At 45.0% G+C, this 16,517-nt stretch overlaps 1 protein-coding gene across 3 annotated transcripts in view; it reads right to left on the reverse strand.

Annotated features, from left to right (window-relative positions):
• Positions 1–3,014: 3,014 nt before the first annotated feature.
• The window catches only part of BACH2 (BACH transcriptional regulator 2), a 272,601-nt gene continuing 259,098 nt past the window's right edge, over positions 3,015–16,517 (reverse strand). For all 3 annotated transcript variants that reach the window (XM_077162420.1, XM_077162419.1, XM_077162421.1), the window contains 2 exons: positions 12,806–13,012; positions 3,015–9,173 (listed from right to left, as the gene is read on the reverse strand). In XM_077162420.1, coding sequence (XP_077018535.1) covers positions 8,697–9,173; positions 12,806–13,012 — 684 coding nt within the window. In that variant the 3' untranslated portion in view covers positions 3,015–8,696. The remainder of the gene's footprint in view (positions 9,174–12,805; positions 13,013–16,517) is intronic.

Genomic DNA, 16,517 nt, shown 5'->3' on the forward strand with positions numbered 1-16,517 from the left:
CCTCTCATCACCCTGCCTGGGACAAACTCGGCACCATCAGAGAAAATCTAAGGACAAGAGCGCCGCTTCCAGAAGAGAATGATTGGGACCTCTCCACCCTTTCCCAGCCCCAGCAGGACGTTTTTGCTGTGAGGCTGGTTGGGTCTGGTGTCTGAGAGTCAAAGGTGGGTTTAATCCTCATGAGAGGAGTCACCTAACTCCTCCATTCTCTATCTACAGCCAGACTCTTCCCCAATCCTTGTCATCCACCTTGTAATAAAGGCTTGGTGTTATTATGAAAGTCAATTTGTTCTAAAGGCACAAAACTCCAAATCATCTACATCCTATGAGCTAAAATCCAAACTTCTTTGCCTGGCACACAAAGCCTTTATGCTGTGGCCCTGCCTATTTCTATGACCTTGTCTCCTACCTCACACCCCCTACCACAATTGCTTGTAGCCCTCTCACTCCTTCCTGCCATTGTCCACACAGCAGCAGGGTGCCGGACAACCTCCACCCACCCCATACCAGCTTTTGGTGGCTCATTATTTCTTATGGATGAAGCTCCAGCATCTTCTCTTCAGCCAACCTCCACCCATCATGCCTTTCTTTGTATTGGCCCTACAATTGCAGTAATAGTTGTCATTGTAAAGGGGCATACTACATTCCAGGTATTTAAGCACATTACCTGTTCTTGAATAACTGTGTGAACTTCCTACTGTTCATCCCCACTTTACAGATCCGACAACGCTGCTCAGAGAAATTAAATAACCAGCCCATGGTCACACAACCAAAGCTCCTGCTGTGGAGCTAGGTTTCAAACCCAGGTCTAAGCCCCACGTTCCTTTCAGGAAGCCCTTCTCTCTGGTCCGTAACAGTCAAGATGGGCAATGCGAAAGCTTTAAGGATATAGCCTAGGCATTTTTAATCCTGGATTCCTGGCATGGAGTAGAGTGTTTGCTGAATGAGTATATGTTTACATACAGATGTCAAAGACATTTCCCATCGCTTCTTCAGTCTTTCAGCCTTATTCACTGGTTTTCTGCCCTATCTTGTCAATAGATTTACCCCTAAGACACACTTTCAGAGCCTGTCAGTGTCTACAGAGCTGTCAACCGCATGACACAAAGGTTAAAAAAAAATTCAGAGGACAGTGTAAAATGTAATACTTCCAGTGGTTGCTGGTGTCAGTGTCTACGGAGCGTTTCCATTTCTTTCGGGTGAGGGTCACTGCCTCAGAGATGCACTGGTTTTCAAGAGAGTAGAGTAAAACTAGTAAAAACTAGCCCTGGGGAACCAGCAATGCCTCTCTCTGGCTGCCTAAGCAGGCCTGTGGAGGTGAGTGTCAGGGTCTTGCAGGAGCCAGGGGTAGGGAGTGGGGACAGACATGCTTCTCTTGAATGAAATGAAAGGAAAGACAATTGCATAATGGGATGATGTGCGGCTGTCTCCACCTCTGCAGGGCCTTGCTCTTTTGACACCAGGAAGGCAAATGTGCTCAGTGGGGAGAACTGAGCTATATACAAACAGTTCTCCCCATTGCCTCTGGGCACCAACACATGCTGATGTCAGCCATCAACTAGTGTCCCCCACCGTCCTAATGCAGGGAGGGGCAGGGTGGGATGCTAGGTTGGAGAAGAGAGGAACATTTCAGACCTACTTCAAAGAAGATCATATATGTATGCAACGAAGCTGCTCACAGGACCTGGTGTAGATGGAGCCAGCCCTGCCCCAGAAAACTTAAGAATCATTCATAACAAGCACTTTCAGGGCAGGGAAGAAATGACCATTGCCAAAGTGGGGCTGGGCCGCGTTTGAAAGCTTCCCCCTCTGCAGGATACCAGAAGGGGTATGTCACTTCATTCCTGCCACCAGAGCACATCTCAGCACTGAAGGTCCAAATGTTTGATTCCAAATTGCCAGGCCCCAACTTAATGAGGTTTTCCCTACAGAAATTTTGGGGCCCACAGCCTGCCTGTTTTTCCCAGAATGGGTTAAATAACTTGATGATGCCTTGAGGCAAAGGGAGGTAATTGCACTTCTCTATCTAAAATGTTATGATTGAGGCTTTTCCAGGGCCGTGCACATCTGCTCACCCCTCAGCGCTCTCTGGAAGCCTTCCTTGACCCCACAGGGTATCCCCGGGGACTCACCTGAGGGAGAGGAAGTTGGCAGCTTTTGACTTCAGTTTGCCCACCTGGCAGAACGGGTGCATCAGCGCTGTGGGCTGCTCCGCAGGGCTCTGGGCCTCGCAGGGCGCCACCCCAAGCTCACGGTGCAGTCGTTCTTCGCGGCGTCACTGACAGCTCTGGCCAGGCTGCTCTGCTCGCATCCCTGGCTTAAGTGGCTTCTCCGTGACTCACCCCAAAATTGTGGCCCAGTGTCACTCATGGTCAGCCAGCCTGCCAGCCATTCAGTTTCTCATTTTTTTTCTTCCTGGCAAAATCCACGACTCAAATTATTGAATAAACTTTTCAGGTTTTACCGTATTTATCCCCTCTTTGCCCGATGACTCACTGTGCCTTTTGTGTGTGTGCATGGGCAGGCACCGGGAGTCATACCCTGGTCTCTGGGATGGCAGGTGAGAACTCTGCCATGCTGAGCCACTGTGGCCCGCCCTCTCATTGTGTCTTAGTGTTGGCTTAATGCCCTCTACCCCCACTCAAATGTTTACTTTCATTTAGTTTTTTATTTAATTAAGCTTTTTATTCTGAGATAATTGTAGACCCACATGAAGTTGTAAGAAACAATACCCTTCACCCACCCAAAGGAAACATCTTGCATTTTAAAACTGGGAAACTGTGTTTAATGCCTTTTATCAACTCTCACAGGTACTAGGGATTTTTGAAATTCAGAGTTCTAGGAATCACATCAGTATTATTAAGTTTTTAAGATTTCTATTCAGATTACTTAGGTAGCAGGCAGGGGTTGAAACTAGAGGAAAAAAAAATAGCTTCCCTGGGAGAAAAGATTTCCTGAGGCTTCCAACTCTGTAATCTGTAACACAGAGATCAGAGACAGAGAAAATCCATTTACAATGCATAATGATATGTCTTTATTTCATCAACAGAAATGGTGTCTAGACAAAATTCAGTTAACACTAGCAATTCAATTGAGTGAAAATGTTTTTTTGCACAATAGTGTATTTACAATGAGTAAATGAAGTTTCAATTCATTAGTTCATAGCAATGCTTTTTTTTTCTTCCAAAAAGGTAAAAATTCTTAGTTCCAGAGAATAAGCATCAACAGCCATTTCATTTTTACAATAAAAACCACAAGAAAAACCACCATCACTTAGGAAAAAAAAAAAAAGGACAAGCCTAAGAAACTAGTACAATAAAATGATGCATTGAATTCAGTTACATTAATCGCATAGAATCTGTGTAAAAAGTATGTAGAAAAACACCTGATGTAACCTGTTACAGTCGTTGACCAGTTATGAGAGGTACAGAGGGTTATACAGGTAGATACGTGTGAAAACTGTCCGTATTGTTCGACCTGGGGAGGAAGAGAAGAAGGGCTGCAGCCCCTTGCATACACTGAGAAGACCCTGTTTTGAATATGGCCTCTGGAGTTTATAAGGCATTTATTAGAGGTGCACTTGCATCAGACTGGTTCTGGAACAAATTCCTATGGGCTCTCCTGGTCTCAAAAGCAAAGGTGGTGACTTCCTTGAATGGCTTACTGTGTCTAAAAAGTACTGGAAGTTCCTGAATGCATCTGGCATTTTCCTGATCACTCGGGCACCCCAGCATTCATCCACGCAAAATGCATTCTGCTAGGATTCACATGGTACCCATCTGCCTCAAGACGCGTTTTGGTAGAAGATAAACATCAACCTGTAGGGAAAACCCTTTGTTCCAGTCCTTTCACTCTTTCCTGATACACAGTCCCGATGACCCCCAAGAGAGCATTTGGCACTGACTGCGAGTCTACCTGAAATGAATGTTCTTGGTGCACTTCTAAGAAGGGCCACTGTTATAGCTGAGGTCAATAAACTGGAATGAAAATGAAAAAGTTGTTTACCCATCGCTTGTTAGTGAAATGCATACACCATGCCACAATATCAAATCAAAGTTACGCAAGTTGGCCTCTGCAACCAAGTGGGTATTCTTCACAAAATGGCAGCATCATTTTCATATTACAATTAAAATGCATTGATATTCGTTTGATATAAATATTATCTACCAGGGTGGAGTGTAGGAAAATACTATACACTTACTTTTCTTTGCAAGTAATGTTTTTGCACCATTAGTTGAATAATTTATCCTCAATCTGCCACAATAAGTCTCTTCTATATATAAATACTATTTGCACACACTATGTGTGTTCACATATATTCTATTCTACAGCATCAATCTTTGATGCTTGGGTCAAGAGAGGGCTTGGGCAGTATGATAAGCACACACCTGAACACAGAGTACCTCCATGCACAGGGACCTCCCTTATGGAGATCATCCTCACAAGAGGGCATTGTATCGGGTACTGACTTGCCAGAAATTGAACCTATGACAAAGTCCTCAATTTGAGGATGAAATACTAACTCATGATACAATGAACAGCTTTATTAAAAAAAAAAAGATATCAACCCTTAGTCTATTTACAGCGGTTTGAGGACAAACTTCCTTCTTGCTTCCTTTCAGATCTAAGATCCTCCTGAACTTGTAGCAAGAATGGAACAATTTGAAGTCATTTATTAAACAGCTCCTAGTTTAAGTGGGGTGCTACCTATAGGACTAGGTAGCCAGACCAAGCATTTGAAAAAGTTTTGCAGGTGTCTGCTCATTTTGAGAAGATTATGTCACTCCATAGAGTATAGAGCAGCTTCTAGGGGCAGGTCTTTGCAGGTTTAAGGCTTATAATTGTCAAACCTTTGTTCGTGTCTTCTTCTTTAAATGCAACCCTAAAGTATTAAAAGAAAAAGTGTAGGTTTAGGCCTCTTGACAATAGCACTGAATTTTGCCTTATGCAAGCTTAATTTTTGGCTAGTCCTCAAATGCAATCTTGATAGCTGGTCCCCACTCTCCTTTTCAAGGAGAACTGCAGTTGCCGTACTGATCACTAGCCTTCTTTTACTTCCTTGGAAAAGCAATACAAGGATTAAATCCAAAATTATAGTCCATCTTAAAAGCAGCATACCTTTAAAAGACAGTTAATAAATTACTTGTACAATATACAAAATAATGTTTCATACTGCAGCATCAACTCTGACGCCTGAGTCACTGTTTATTCGGGAACCCAGAAGAGAAGGAGTAGGATGGCTGAAGTAGCTTTGTCATCTTTCCACCCCCCCCCCTTTTTTTCCAACTGTTTTGTTCCAGAATCAGTATGTTATGAAGTTTGATTTTATTCAAGGCACCCCAGATAACGCAGAGAAACAAACACATACAGCAAAGCACTCACCTGCCCAAAGCCTGACACGACCTGAATGAAGCGAGGTTGTCTGGAAACACACATAGAACAAAGGCAGACCCAAGGGGAGGACTAGATTCAGGTGGGATGTTAACAAGTCACGGAGCCACTTCCACTTTCCCCACCCCAGCAACCCCTTTAGATCCCAGTCATTTGGAGACCTAACTATCTGTCACAGGCATCCTCCCTCAGAACTCCATGGCTGTGTCTCCTTTGTGCTAACACCTTGCTGATAACTTGCTTTTCCTTTTTCTAAAAGACACGGAGTTGACTAAAGGATCATAGGGAAAGGAGATGGGCTGAGTTTTAAAGTTCCACTTGAGGCAATTTGGATGCTGGTCCCCAGTTAGTCCTCCCTTTGAATCAACCCAGAAATAAGCACACAGTTTGGAGTAGTAAAAGACCAAGACGTATCACATAAACAATTGCACAAAGCCAGCCACTGTTCATGGTGGATAACTCCAAAGACAGTTTGTAGAGCAGTGTTTTTAACCAGTTCACCTGGCAGGGGTTTGGTGGGGGAAGAGGAAGAAAAGTGAGGCAATGGTGGGGAGGGGGGGCTGAGGGTGTGGTCTGAGGACAGAAATAAAGAGGCCCCTACTAGGAAGTCACTGCAACACAAGGTCTGCGCGTATTGAACAACAGAAACCAGAAGATAATGACGGAATGTGGTCAAGACTACCAGTTGCACATGAGTTGTCACCAGGGTATATCATGCCAAGAAGTGGTTTGGACCTGGTTACAATATGAGCAGAAAACATTCCTTTTTGTTAAAGAAGAGTAGAGGTCACTTAAAAAAAGGCAACGAGATAGTTACAAAAAAAAAAAAATACTGTTGCTGACTCCTCCACCATAACACACGCCTGTGAGTATGATGTGATTCACATTGAGTTTTCAATTCTAGCTGTCACCAGTTTCCACAAAGGCAAACCTTATGATGAAGCACAGAACTGTTTCCACTAGGCCAAGAAATTTCAACGACCGTCATAAAAACGGTATCGCCAACACAGAGCTTCACCAAAACTGGTCTCACACAGCAAACACACACATACACACACACATGAGCAAAAAACAAAAACCCAGAGGCAGGTTTTAAAAGTGGAATTATTTAAAAAGAAAAGCTTTTTTTTGTTTGTTTAAATCCTACTGCATGAAACAACAGATTTCTGGCATTCATACATATTTAAACATTTAGTGCTAATATTTTGTACAGAAAAAAGTTAATAATACTAAAACATGTTACTATGATTTCACTTTTCGCCTACATCATATACTAATTTCCTCTTTACATGCAGCTTTAATATTGTCCAAACAATGGCACAAAGAAAGGAACCAAGTCAACCGTCTGTTCCCCACCACCCACCACCCTATCCCCACATCAAACCGTTCGGGACTCTTGCCCAGCCAGGCTGCAAGTGCTGGTGGGCTGCTCTGCGAGACACGGACCGCTGGAGGGAGGGGGGGAGTGGCCACCTCCTCCTACGTCCCTGCGGAATCATGGGCAAACCTTCCTGTAAACATGGCCTGGGCCAGCGTGCCCCGGAAGCAAGGGAAGCTGCTCTTTGTGGTTTGCAAGCCAACCAGTTTTGCAGCAGGAGAAGAAAATCATCTACAGGTGAGGGTAGGATGTGTGCGTGTGTGTATGTGTGTGTGTGTGTGTGTGCGTGCGTGTGTGTAGAGGGGGCAAGGAGGGCTTTTGGTGATATCTTGTTGAAAGCCTCAGAAAGAAATCTGCCTTCTGACAACAGACCAGCACAAAAACCTCAGAGTTCAACTCAAAGCATTTGGAGAAGGAAAGGAGGACAAAAATGCTTCTGCTTGTGTGAGGGACAGATGTCAGGCTCGCATCTGTCCTGCTCTCTCCTACTACTCTGGGCAAGCTGCATCGGCCCATGGACCACCAGACTTAAAGAGAGCACCTCTGTGAGAGCTTCTAGGAGGCCACTCCTGGGCAGGGCAGCTGGGCGGCTGCTCAGCCACATCCTTCAAAGGAGAAGGTCCTACAGCACACTTCCAGGAGTAAGCAGTGGCCTGATGAAGTACTGAAATGAGTGGGACTGACTCCCTGGACGAGAAAACAGTTTTCACTTGATTTCTAGGAGGCAAAGCCTGCTGAGTTCTGGCATAAATGGATTTCTGCTGTTTGATGTACTTCTGAGACAGACGTCCAAACTCTCTCCCCACTTGGGAATCTGAACGTGTAGCATCAACACTGAACTCTCTGTCTGCATTTAAACTTTGCTTAGGGAAAGGTGGGGAGGAAGTGAAATATAAAAATATTCAAGCAGGTTATGTCTAGACATCCTAGGATGATTTCATTATTTGGCAAGATTGTTTTTCCTACATAATTATCACCTGAGTGCTTTTTTAATTAGCTAAAATGTTTTACTTTTTAAACTAAAAACAAAGAATATACAGTATACTTGAGTTAAACTGAAGTTCAACTTCATTTAAGAAAATAGGTTTGACCCAAAACTCAGTGCAAGTGGCAAAGTTGACCATTACTGTACAGTATCTGCAAGGAAAAACAAAAAAACAAAAACCACCATGCTCAAATCGATACCTTTTGGTGATGCCCAAATCAAACCAAACAAACAAACAAAAAAGCTCAGAAATAGGACTTCCAACAAAAAAAGAGCTTCCAACATTGAATTTGTCCATAAATAAGTACAAATTGAAATTGAACTGTGGAGCAAGAAAAAGGACCAGGTTAACAGTTACCAAAACTAGCTCTGGCATCAAAGACAAAAGAAGAGGGAATGTTGGAATCTGTTTATAAATGAGAAATGAAGTTTCCAGTTTTAGCATGAGAGAATTGAGGCATGCAGGACTTTTGCATATGGAGATATATATATATTTTATATATATTATATATAATATGTACAGTCTAGCTATAAAACTTTGATGTGTATAGAAGCTGTCTTCAATGAAAAAAATTGAACATTCAGAAGAAATTCCTGAGATAGGGTTTGTGACATGGGCCACTGAGAAAAAGAATCCGTGGTTGGGTCCTAGAGGTGTTATCGTCTATCCCTGTTAAGACTGAAATTAACCCACAGACAGGCAGTGTCACCACTGCTGTCTTTCCTTGCCTGGGCAAGGGTAGCACCATTGTGAAGGTAACAATATACTGTCCTGCTTGCAGAGAGGAGGGAATACTTAGAAACGGTATTGCTGCTAAGACCGCTGTAGTGTGCACCAGATTCGCTCTTGGTTCCTCCAGGTAACAGATGACCAGCGCCACGGGCCGACTGAGGAACATCCGGTGGGAGAGGCGTGAGGACGGGGGTGGCAGGGCCGAGTCACTAGGTGTAATCTTTCCTGGGCTGTTCGTCAGTTGTACACTTATCCGTCATTTCCTGGCAGAAGTCCACGGTCACCGTTTGGCTCCTGGGTTCAAGAGGAGGTCCTCTCTCTGAGAAGGTTCCTGGGTCAGGACCCTCCAGCCGCCTCCCGGAGGTACAGTTCTCTGAGGTGTTGCTGGGTGCCCAGGCGGGCCCGGGAGGAGCCTGCTCCAGGCAGCACGGCACGCTCTCGCCCACCGCACACTGGGAGGCTGCAAGGTTCTGCTCAACCCCCAAGGGCGCAGGGTTAATACTGGAGGCTGCGGGGAGATCCATGGGTCTGAGGACAGGGCAATACCGATGCAGGGCCTGGATCTGCTCAGGGCTCTGGATATCTCGGCAGACTTCCTGGGAGAGGCAGGAGAAGTTGTCCAACAGTTCCCCCATGCATGCTTTCAGTTGATTCCTCTCTGACAACAGTTTCTCTTTTTCACATACCTGGGCAATGCAGAAAAAAGAGAAGGTTTGACTAAGCCTGAATTGGAGGACAGAAGACTTCGTTTCTGGGGTTTTTTCTAACATTTGCTTTTGTTTCCTATTCTATAATGTAACTCATAAATGACTAGGTCAGGATCTAGAAATTAAAAAAAAAAAAAAATATATATATATATATATATACATATATATATATTCAGGAAGTCTGGACACATAGTTCTGTTGATCTCCCATCTAAGTAGCTCATCCAGCTGGGCTGCTGACCCCAACATGGCCCGGCCAAATGACCAGCAAAACTGCCACCAACCAGAAACCTGCAGGGAGTCAATGGTTTGGTTTCCTGGTATTTGGGGCTGGCAGAGAATCAACTGGAAAACTCTCAGTTCCCAGACCTTACAGCTGAAAATCACCCTCAAAGTACCAAGGTACCATCTTTGAAGGTCAAAAGTAACTAGCAGTAATTTCATGTGGTTTGTCCAAACAGCTGCAGGCTCTCTTGCCACTGTAGCAGAGCTGATGAAATACAACCGATCCTCTCCAGGCCTGCCAGTGGGTAGAGTGCCCATTCTCCCTGGACAGTGAAATGTGCAGACTGAGCCCTCACATGCTAGCCTGAGGTTCAGACTTTTCCACTCAAACCAAATCACACACAGGCTCTTCCTGTACTGAAATTCCCCACCCCATCACAGAGGTGGATTTAGCCGCTGCAGGGGTAGATTCATTAAGGCTCTACCATAAACATCTAAGTGAGGTGAGGGTTTGGGGAGGTTTCATGAGGCTCACACAATGAAACAGAGCAACTGGCCATCTCAGCAGCGTGGACTGAATCCTTTTGCAAGGGCAGGGAGGCGGGGTGAGGAGAGGATGAGAAAGAACTATGAAGAGGGCGAGTATCAAGCATACAGACAGCAGAAAGAGCGGGTCTCCTCCGTGGGAGCGGCACGTGCAGGGAAGCTCACGCAATCTGGCAGGCAGCGTGGGCATGTGTGCCGGAGAGAGATTTACACGGGGAAAGGGCACCTGCTAAAATATTTATAAATTTATCAAGAAAACATGTTTTAAAAATGAAAAATAAACAGATGTACAAGTGCAACTCGAGAGAAATACATTATGCAAGTTTGCAAGAGCTGAGGGATGAGCTGGTGACAGAGTAGGGGTGGGGAGTCGGGCACCTGTGGGCTCCGAGGCTGGGTCTGGGCGGAGGTGGAAGGTGCCCTCGCCTGCCAACGCCATCCCTGCCACGCAGACCAGGTGAGTGTGCACAGCGCACCGGCTAGAGGGTGTTGGATAAGAAACAACACATTCTGGGAGCAACCTTGGGGGAAAAAAATCCTACACTTGTGGCTGTGCGTCCTGAACTTCCCTGTCACCTGGCAATCCGTGAAGCGGGGAAGGAAACGCCTCTGGGGCATGGGGAGAGGAATCCTGGGCTCCATGCTGCCCGAGCACCCATGCTGAGGGATCACGCCCTCCTCCCCTGCCCGTATGGGTCATAGTCTAGGGGGAAGGAAATGACAGGCTGTATATGACAGCGTTTTGGCTCTGTGCAGTAAAGGTGGTCTAAATCAAGGGATTGGCTAAAAGCATGACGCTCTAAGTCACAGGTGTCCACTGCTGAGCATGTGAAATCAGCACTCGGCTAAAAACACAGCATATTGTTTCAGGGGTTGCTAAAAACGTGTGTGGAGAACCCGGAGATGGCCACTTGGTTTTCCAGCTGAGGAAAGTGCAGCAGGTATCTGCCTGGTATGTGGCTTAGATTTCATCATTTGCTTCAAATTACAAAATGACCCAGAGCAGAACGCTAATTACAGAAACCAGACATTTCTCAAATATGGGCGGTTAGAGTTATCCTACTGCCTGAAGAGGAACCTGGTAGCACAGTCATTACCACAGACCCTTGCCCTAGGCGGGGCATGGCCCACCCAGCAGGCTTTTGGAAAACCCACCTCTAGGGCAGGAATGTCTTGCCTCCTTCTGTGGGTTAGATGAAATCTCTGCCGTTGTTGTTGGAACAACATCTAAAGAAAATCTTGAGAGAAAGCAGCAACCCATAAACCTATCACTGGAACAATCACAATTTCCAGCAAATTTAGGGTAATAGACATTTTCTGTGAGTCCAAAATGGGCCCAACATGGGTTCAGAAACAAGTTGGGGGTTCAGAAACGATCAGGATGCTGTCCGTGCATTTGAGGAACTCAGTTTCGGGGCAGAGGTGGGGTGGGGAGATGGAGATACAAACAGACCATCCAAGACTAATATGATGAGCACGTAATGAGAGCTCAGAAGGTTCCAAGGGCAGGATTAAACCAAATGGGGAGGGGAGTCAGGGAAGGCAGGCGTCCTGGCAGGCTACACTTGAGCCCACTCTTAGAGAACAACAGAGATAGTTAGGAAAGGAAAAAGTAGAGGAATATCTAACAATGTGGGTGCAAGCACAGAGGTATGAAACAGTAGACATGGGGGAAATGCAGAGGGCTAGATTTTATTCAGAGTTAAGTCCTAGGAAGGGAGTGGATGGTGATGCTGGAGGGTAGCTACAGACTGAATCAAGGAGGGCATGAGCTTGATTTCAAAGGTGATGGGAGCCACTGAACATGGGCAGATTTTCTCTGCTTGGTATTTCTTTTTTTGGCGGGGGTGGGGGGGTGGGGAGACCCTGAGGTCCAGAACTATCTTGGTAACATGTAACATTTCCTTGTGCTTTTCCAACATTCATCCGTGCTCTTAGGTTCTCATCAGGAAGGTGGTTTATGATGAAGTAAAGGATTGCTGCAAATAGTACAAAGATGCAAGCTTAGATCATAACCATGTTATGTGGCCTTCCTGTTATTCAGCCTGAGACGTGATTTTCCAGGAAGATGACTGGAATAAGGCTAAGCTGATTGTCTTCAGGGCCACAGTCAGGACTAGAGGCCACAAAGAGTGACATCCTGTAGCTTTAGGTAGCTTCTCAAGGAGAATGGGGCAGGGCTCTCAGTGTGAAGGAGCATGCAGGTGGGTGTGTGCTCTCTGAGGCAAAACACACTTAGAAACAGGGAAGAGGTGACAACCATTTTGAGGCAGAATTGCAAAATCAAGGACTCTGTGGTTGCAAAGGGCTTGAGGAGATATCTGGCTGGACTCCTGCCTCGAGTAGGGAAGGTATCCTATCTCTAACCTCCACTCCTCAGCTGGGAGGCAGGGGAAGGCAGTGGTAAAAAGTCACAGGATGGGAGTCAGAAAACTGGGCTTCTATTCAAGCTCCACCACTGGGCAGTTGCCTAACCTCTCTGCAAACGGTGACAAAACAGTCCCTTAGGGTTGATATGAGATTAAACGTGATAAACCACAAAAATAGTTTAGAATAATGCCTGATCTGTACATACATGTTGTAAGTGATAGCTTTTATTACATATGGAACAGCAAATAAAAAGTCACTATCTCTATATGGCAGAAGGATATAAAAAAGTGACACACTGTGACACACATGGCAGACATAAGGCTATCAGTGCCTTGAGAAGCTCATTTAAAAGTAAGCCCACACTTCCCTGAATGGTGACCCTCCTTTCTACTTCTCCAGCCTTCATACTACAACTCTGCGTCTGTCCTGGTCGCAGGAGCAGTTGTGACTGCTCGGATCTGGCCAACTCACCAGTTTGCGGATTTCACATTCTAAGTTCTGAATACAGTCCAGTTTCCTCTTGCGGCAGCGCTGGGCCGCGATGCGGTTCTTGCTGCGCCGCCGGACGTCGTGGATGAACTCTAACTGCTCTGAGGTCAGCTTGTGCATCTTAATCATCATCTGGAAATCGTTCCTTGGAAGATCTGTGATTTGATCTACAGGAAAGGGAAGTTTGACCTGAAATCAAGAATAACAGAATATGATTATGGTAGATGGGCTTTAGTTTTCATTTCTGGCAGGTAGAAGGTTAAAAAAACAAAAACAAAAACATAAACTCTCCTTTATAGGATGACCACGCAGTAACACTGAGAGTAAGCAATGATGCATTCTTTCCTGCTTCAACTATAAACAAGGTGGAATATTTGGATAATCACACAGAATGTGAACACATAAATTACAGTGTGTTTATCATTCCTGAGATTTTTGAAGAACATGGTATGGAAAGTACTGGGAAATGCATACTTTTTATTGATGTAGCAATTCTGTAACAACAAATCTATATTCAGCTGAAATCTAACCTTTCACAAGATGTATAGCTCCAACTCAAAATTGCAAGTTATAGACAGATATTACCTAAAGAATTATCTAAAGCTTTTGAAAGAGAAGCATTGCATACCTTGAACAAGATGTAAAAATAAAACCATCATCATGATTTCTTAGTTGCACAAGGGAGATCCAAGGGGATCAAGTTGGTTAGGCTACACCCAGTGTGAACTAGGTGTAAGACAACTGGGCTTTCTCACTAGGTAAGAGTCTGCAGCCAGGCTGCTTTACCTCTCTGAACCTCAGTCTCCTTATCTGCAAAATGGACATGCTTTGTAGTTCATAAGTGCCACATAAGTATTAGATATTGTGGCAGATTTTATTTTCCAAAAATGGCCATCCCATCTCCCAGTCCTCCATCAAGAGGCGGGGTACATGCTCCTGCCTCTTGTCCAACAGAATGCAGCGGAAGTAATGGTGTGTAACTTCAGAGGCTGGGTCTTAAGAGGCATTGCAGCTTTTTCTTCGGTTTCTTAGACTGCTTACTCTGGGGGAAACCAGCTGCCATGTCTTGAGGACACTCAGGTACCCTACGGAGAGGCCCACGTGGAGCAGAACTGCCGTTACCAGTCAACACCCAACACCCAGCATTGACTTGCCAGCCATGTTAAAGAGCCACCCTGCAAGCAGACTTTCCGGGCCCCAGCTAAAACCTCCCATCACAGCAACACCTGACTTCGACTTCATGAGAGCTCCTGTTTAAGAACTGCCCAGGTGAGCCACTCCTGAATTCATGAACAAGAGAAACTGTGAGAGACAGTAAGTGATATTGTTTTAAGCTACTAAGTGTTGGTGTTATTTGTTATGCAGCAACAGATAACTACTGCAGGTATTATTACCAGGAAGACTCTTACTTTCAAATTCTTGGCAAATGATGGCAAAGAACCATTACGCAAAGAGAGAATTCTCAAGGGATGGATCTATGGCCTCCCTCTAGTCTGTTAAACACTGGTTACATTCCTGTGGCATCTGTGAAATACTTAAGAATTGCAATTGATGCAATTCTTGAAATATGCACCTAAAAGATCCTCATGCAGAAACTGAGCCGTGGAGGCAACTGCTGCTCTCTAGGGCCTTCCCAGAGCCCACCAGGGACAGAACACAGGCCTGACCTTCCAGTAGTTTGTCCCTACCCTTTCCAAGGATCTGGCTGTGAGGCAGAGACTTCTGGTTCTATTTCAGAAGCCCCTGGAAAATGAAGGTCTTGACTTGCGAGGCCAAGAGACAGAAGTAGATTTCCAACTCAGCTTTTCGTGGTTCCATTACAGCCTGCTCTGCTGCACCAGCAGATGGCGCTATGGCCCTACATTTCCCTCAAGCGCTAGCACGGCGCTGTCCAATACAAACAGAATGCGAGCCACATTAGGTCATTTAGCATTTTCTAGTAGCCACATTAAAAGAAGTAAAAATAAACAGGTGAAGTTAATTCTAATAACATCTTTTATTTACCCTCTAGATCCAAACTATTTTCCACATGTAGACAACATAAAAAAGTCGCGATGTTTTACTTTGTTTGGCACTTAAATTTTCAAAATCTGAAGTATATTGGAAACTTAAAGCACATCATGATTCAGACCAGCCATGTTTCAGGGGTTTAACAGCCACGGTTGGCTAGCGGTTGCTGTTCGGAACAGCACAGCTCTCGAAAACCAGATGGCGGACTTGAGTAAACCTGAGGAACTAGAAAAACAGGTGGACCTGGGGGATTAGTTCATCACAATGCTTCTGGGGTGAAGAAACCAACCCCTCTTTAGTATTCAGATGCTGCAGTGTGAGATATCTGCTCTTCAAGGGCGCGATGATGGGGGTACTTTATCCTGAGCTTTGGCTTTTTCTTTGGTTGCATCAGATGCAGGCAGACACGGGTCTAGATCCTGGCGTTTGGTGGTCAGTTAATCTCCACGAGCAAAGCAAACACAATGAATGATCATTCGCTGATTTTGGGTCTGGGTGCAATTCCTTTGTTAGGATATTCCATAGCTATGAGCCTGCTCGATGTGGCATCTGCTGAAGGCTCCCAGTGGGTGCTTGGACACCACTTCCACATGGTGAACTCTGTCCTGTGACACCTGCAAAATTTTGGCTCGAGAAAACAAAATTGCAACAGGGCACATTGCACCACTCTCAGCTCAGCCCGGCTCCAACTACTAAGGATGGGCAGCCAGGACAAACAGCTCCTTGTTATGGTCCCAGGAAAGGGCTTTGCCCATGGGCTGTGTTTGTAGAAGGCTTATAATTATATGAAAGAATGTTTGATTTCCCTTTTATACCCTTTGGATAACAAACAGACACTCAGATCCTGGACAGAGCCTAAATGACACGGATGTTTCCACACAGAGCAGGAGCCTTGTTTGCACAGCAGAGATTGCAGAACATTTGAGGCTTGTGAAGTTTTTTCCCTCTGCTGACAACAAGGCAAATCTGCTTCTGGCTCTAAATTGTGTTTACTTATTTCCAAAAAGAGAAAAAATACCTATAGTTCAGGCCACGGGGAAAGTCAAAAGGGCTTCTATACCAAGAGCTACTGTATTTAAAATCATCCAGACAGCAAGTATAAAACACTAGGGAAACAAGACAGAGGGCTGACAGGAAAAGGGAAAAATCAACAATGCTAGTTTCAAAGTCCTTGAAGCAAAAGGCCATATAAAATTTCAGCAGAGCTGTTGCAACGCAAGCTGCATTTTAAAGACGGTCAAAACAAAATAAAATCGTCAGCTGTAGATTTTGTCCATATGTAAAAACATCACAAAACTCTTTGGCCTTTTTAAAAGGCTCTGCTACTCCACTAGAAAGGGAGAACTTCCACTGACTAACAAAAGGGGAGAGTCCCTGAAGCAGTTTTGGAAAGCACAGTGGTCACTTTAGCACATCATTTATTATTTTCAGGGTAGTAAGTTCCAAGGGCAGAGGCATCTTCCCTGGAAATCAGGAGCAGCCGCCAACCTTTAGCTCCTCTCATGGCACTTGCAGAACAATCTACTTACAGGCTCGCACCACCCAAACATTCCCCAAATGTGGCTGAAATGCCAGATAATGGGAATTGACTTTGGAAAGCTGAGACACAGTGCTATGGAAGGAATCACGTCCCCTGACAGAGACATGTTTGAGTCTTAATTTCCTGGTCCTGTAGAGGTGAGTA

Source organism: Tamandua tetradactyla, chromosome 5 (genome assembly GCF_023851605.1).
Source record: "Tamandua tetradactyla isolate mTamTet1 chromosome 5, mTamTet1.pri, whole genome shotgun sequence".
In the NCBI taxonomy this organism is placed as follows: Eukaryota; Metazoa; Chordata; class Mammalia; order Pilosa; family Myrmecophagidae; genus Tamandua; species Tamandua tetradactyla.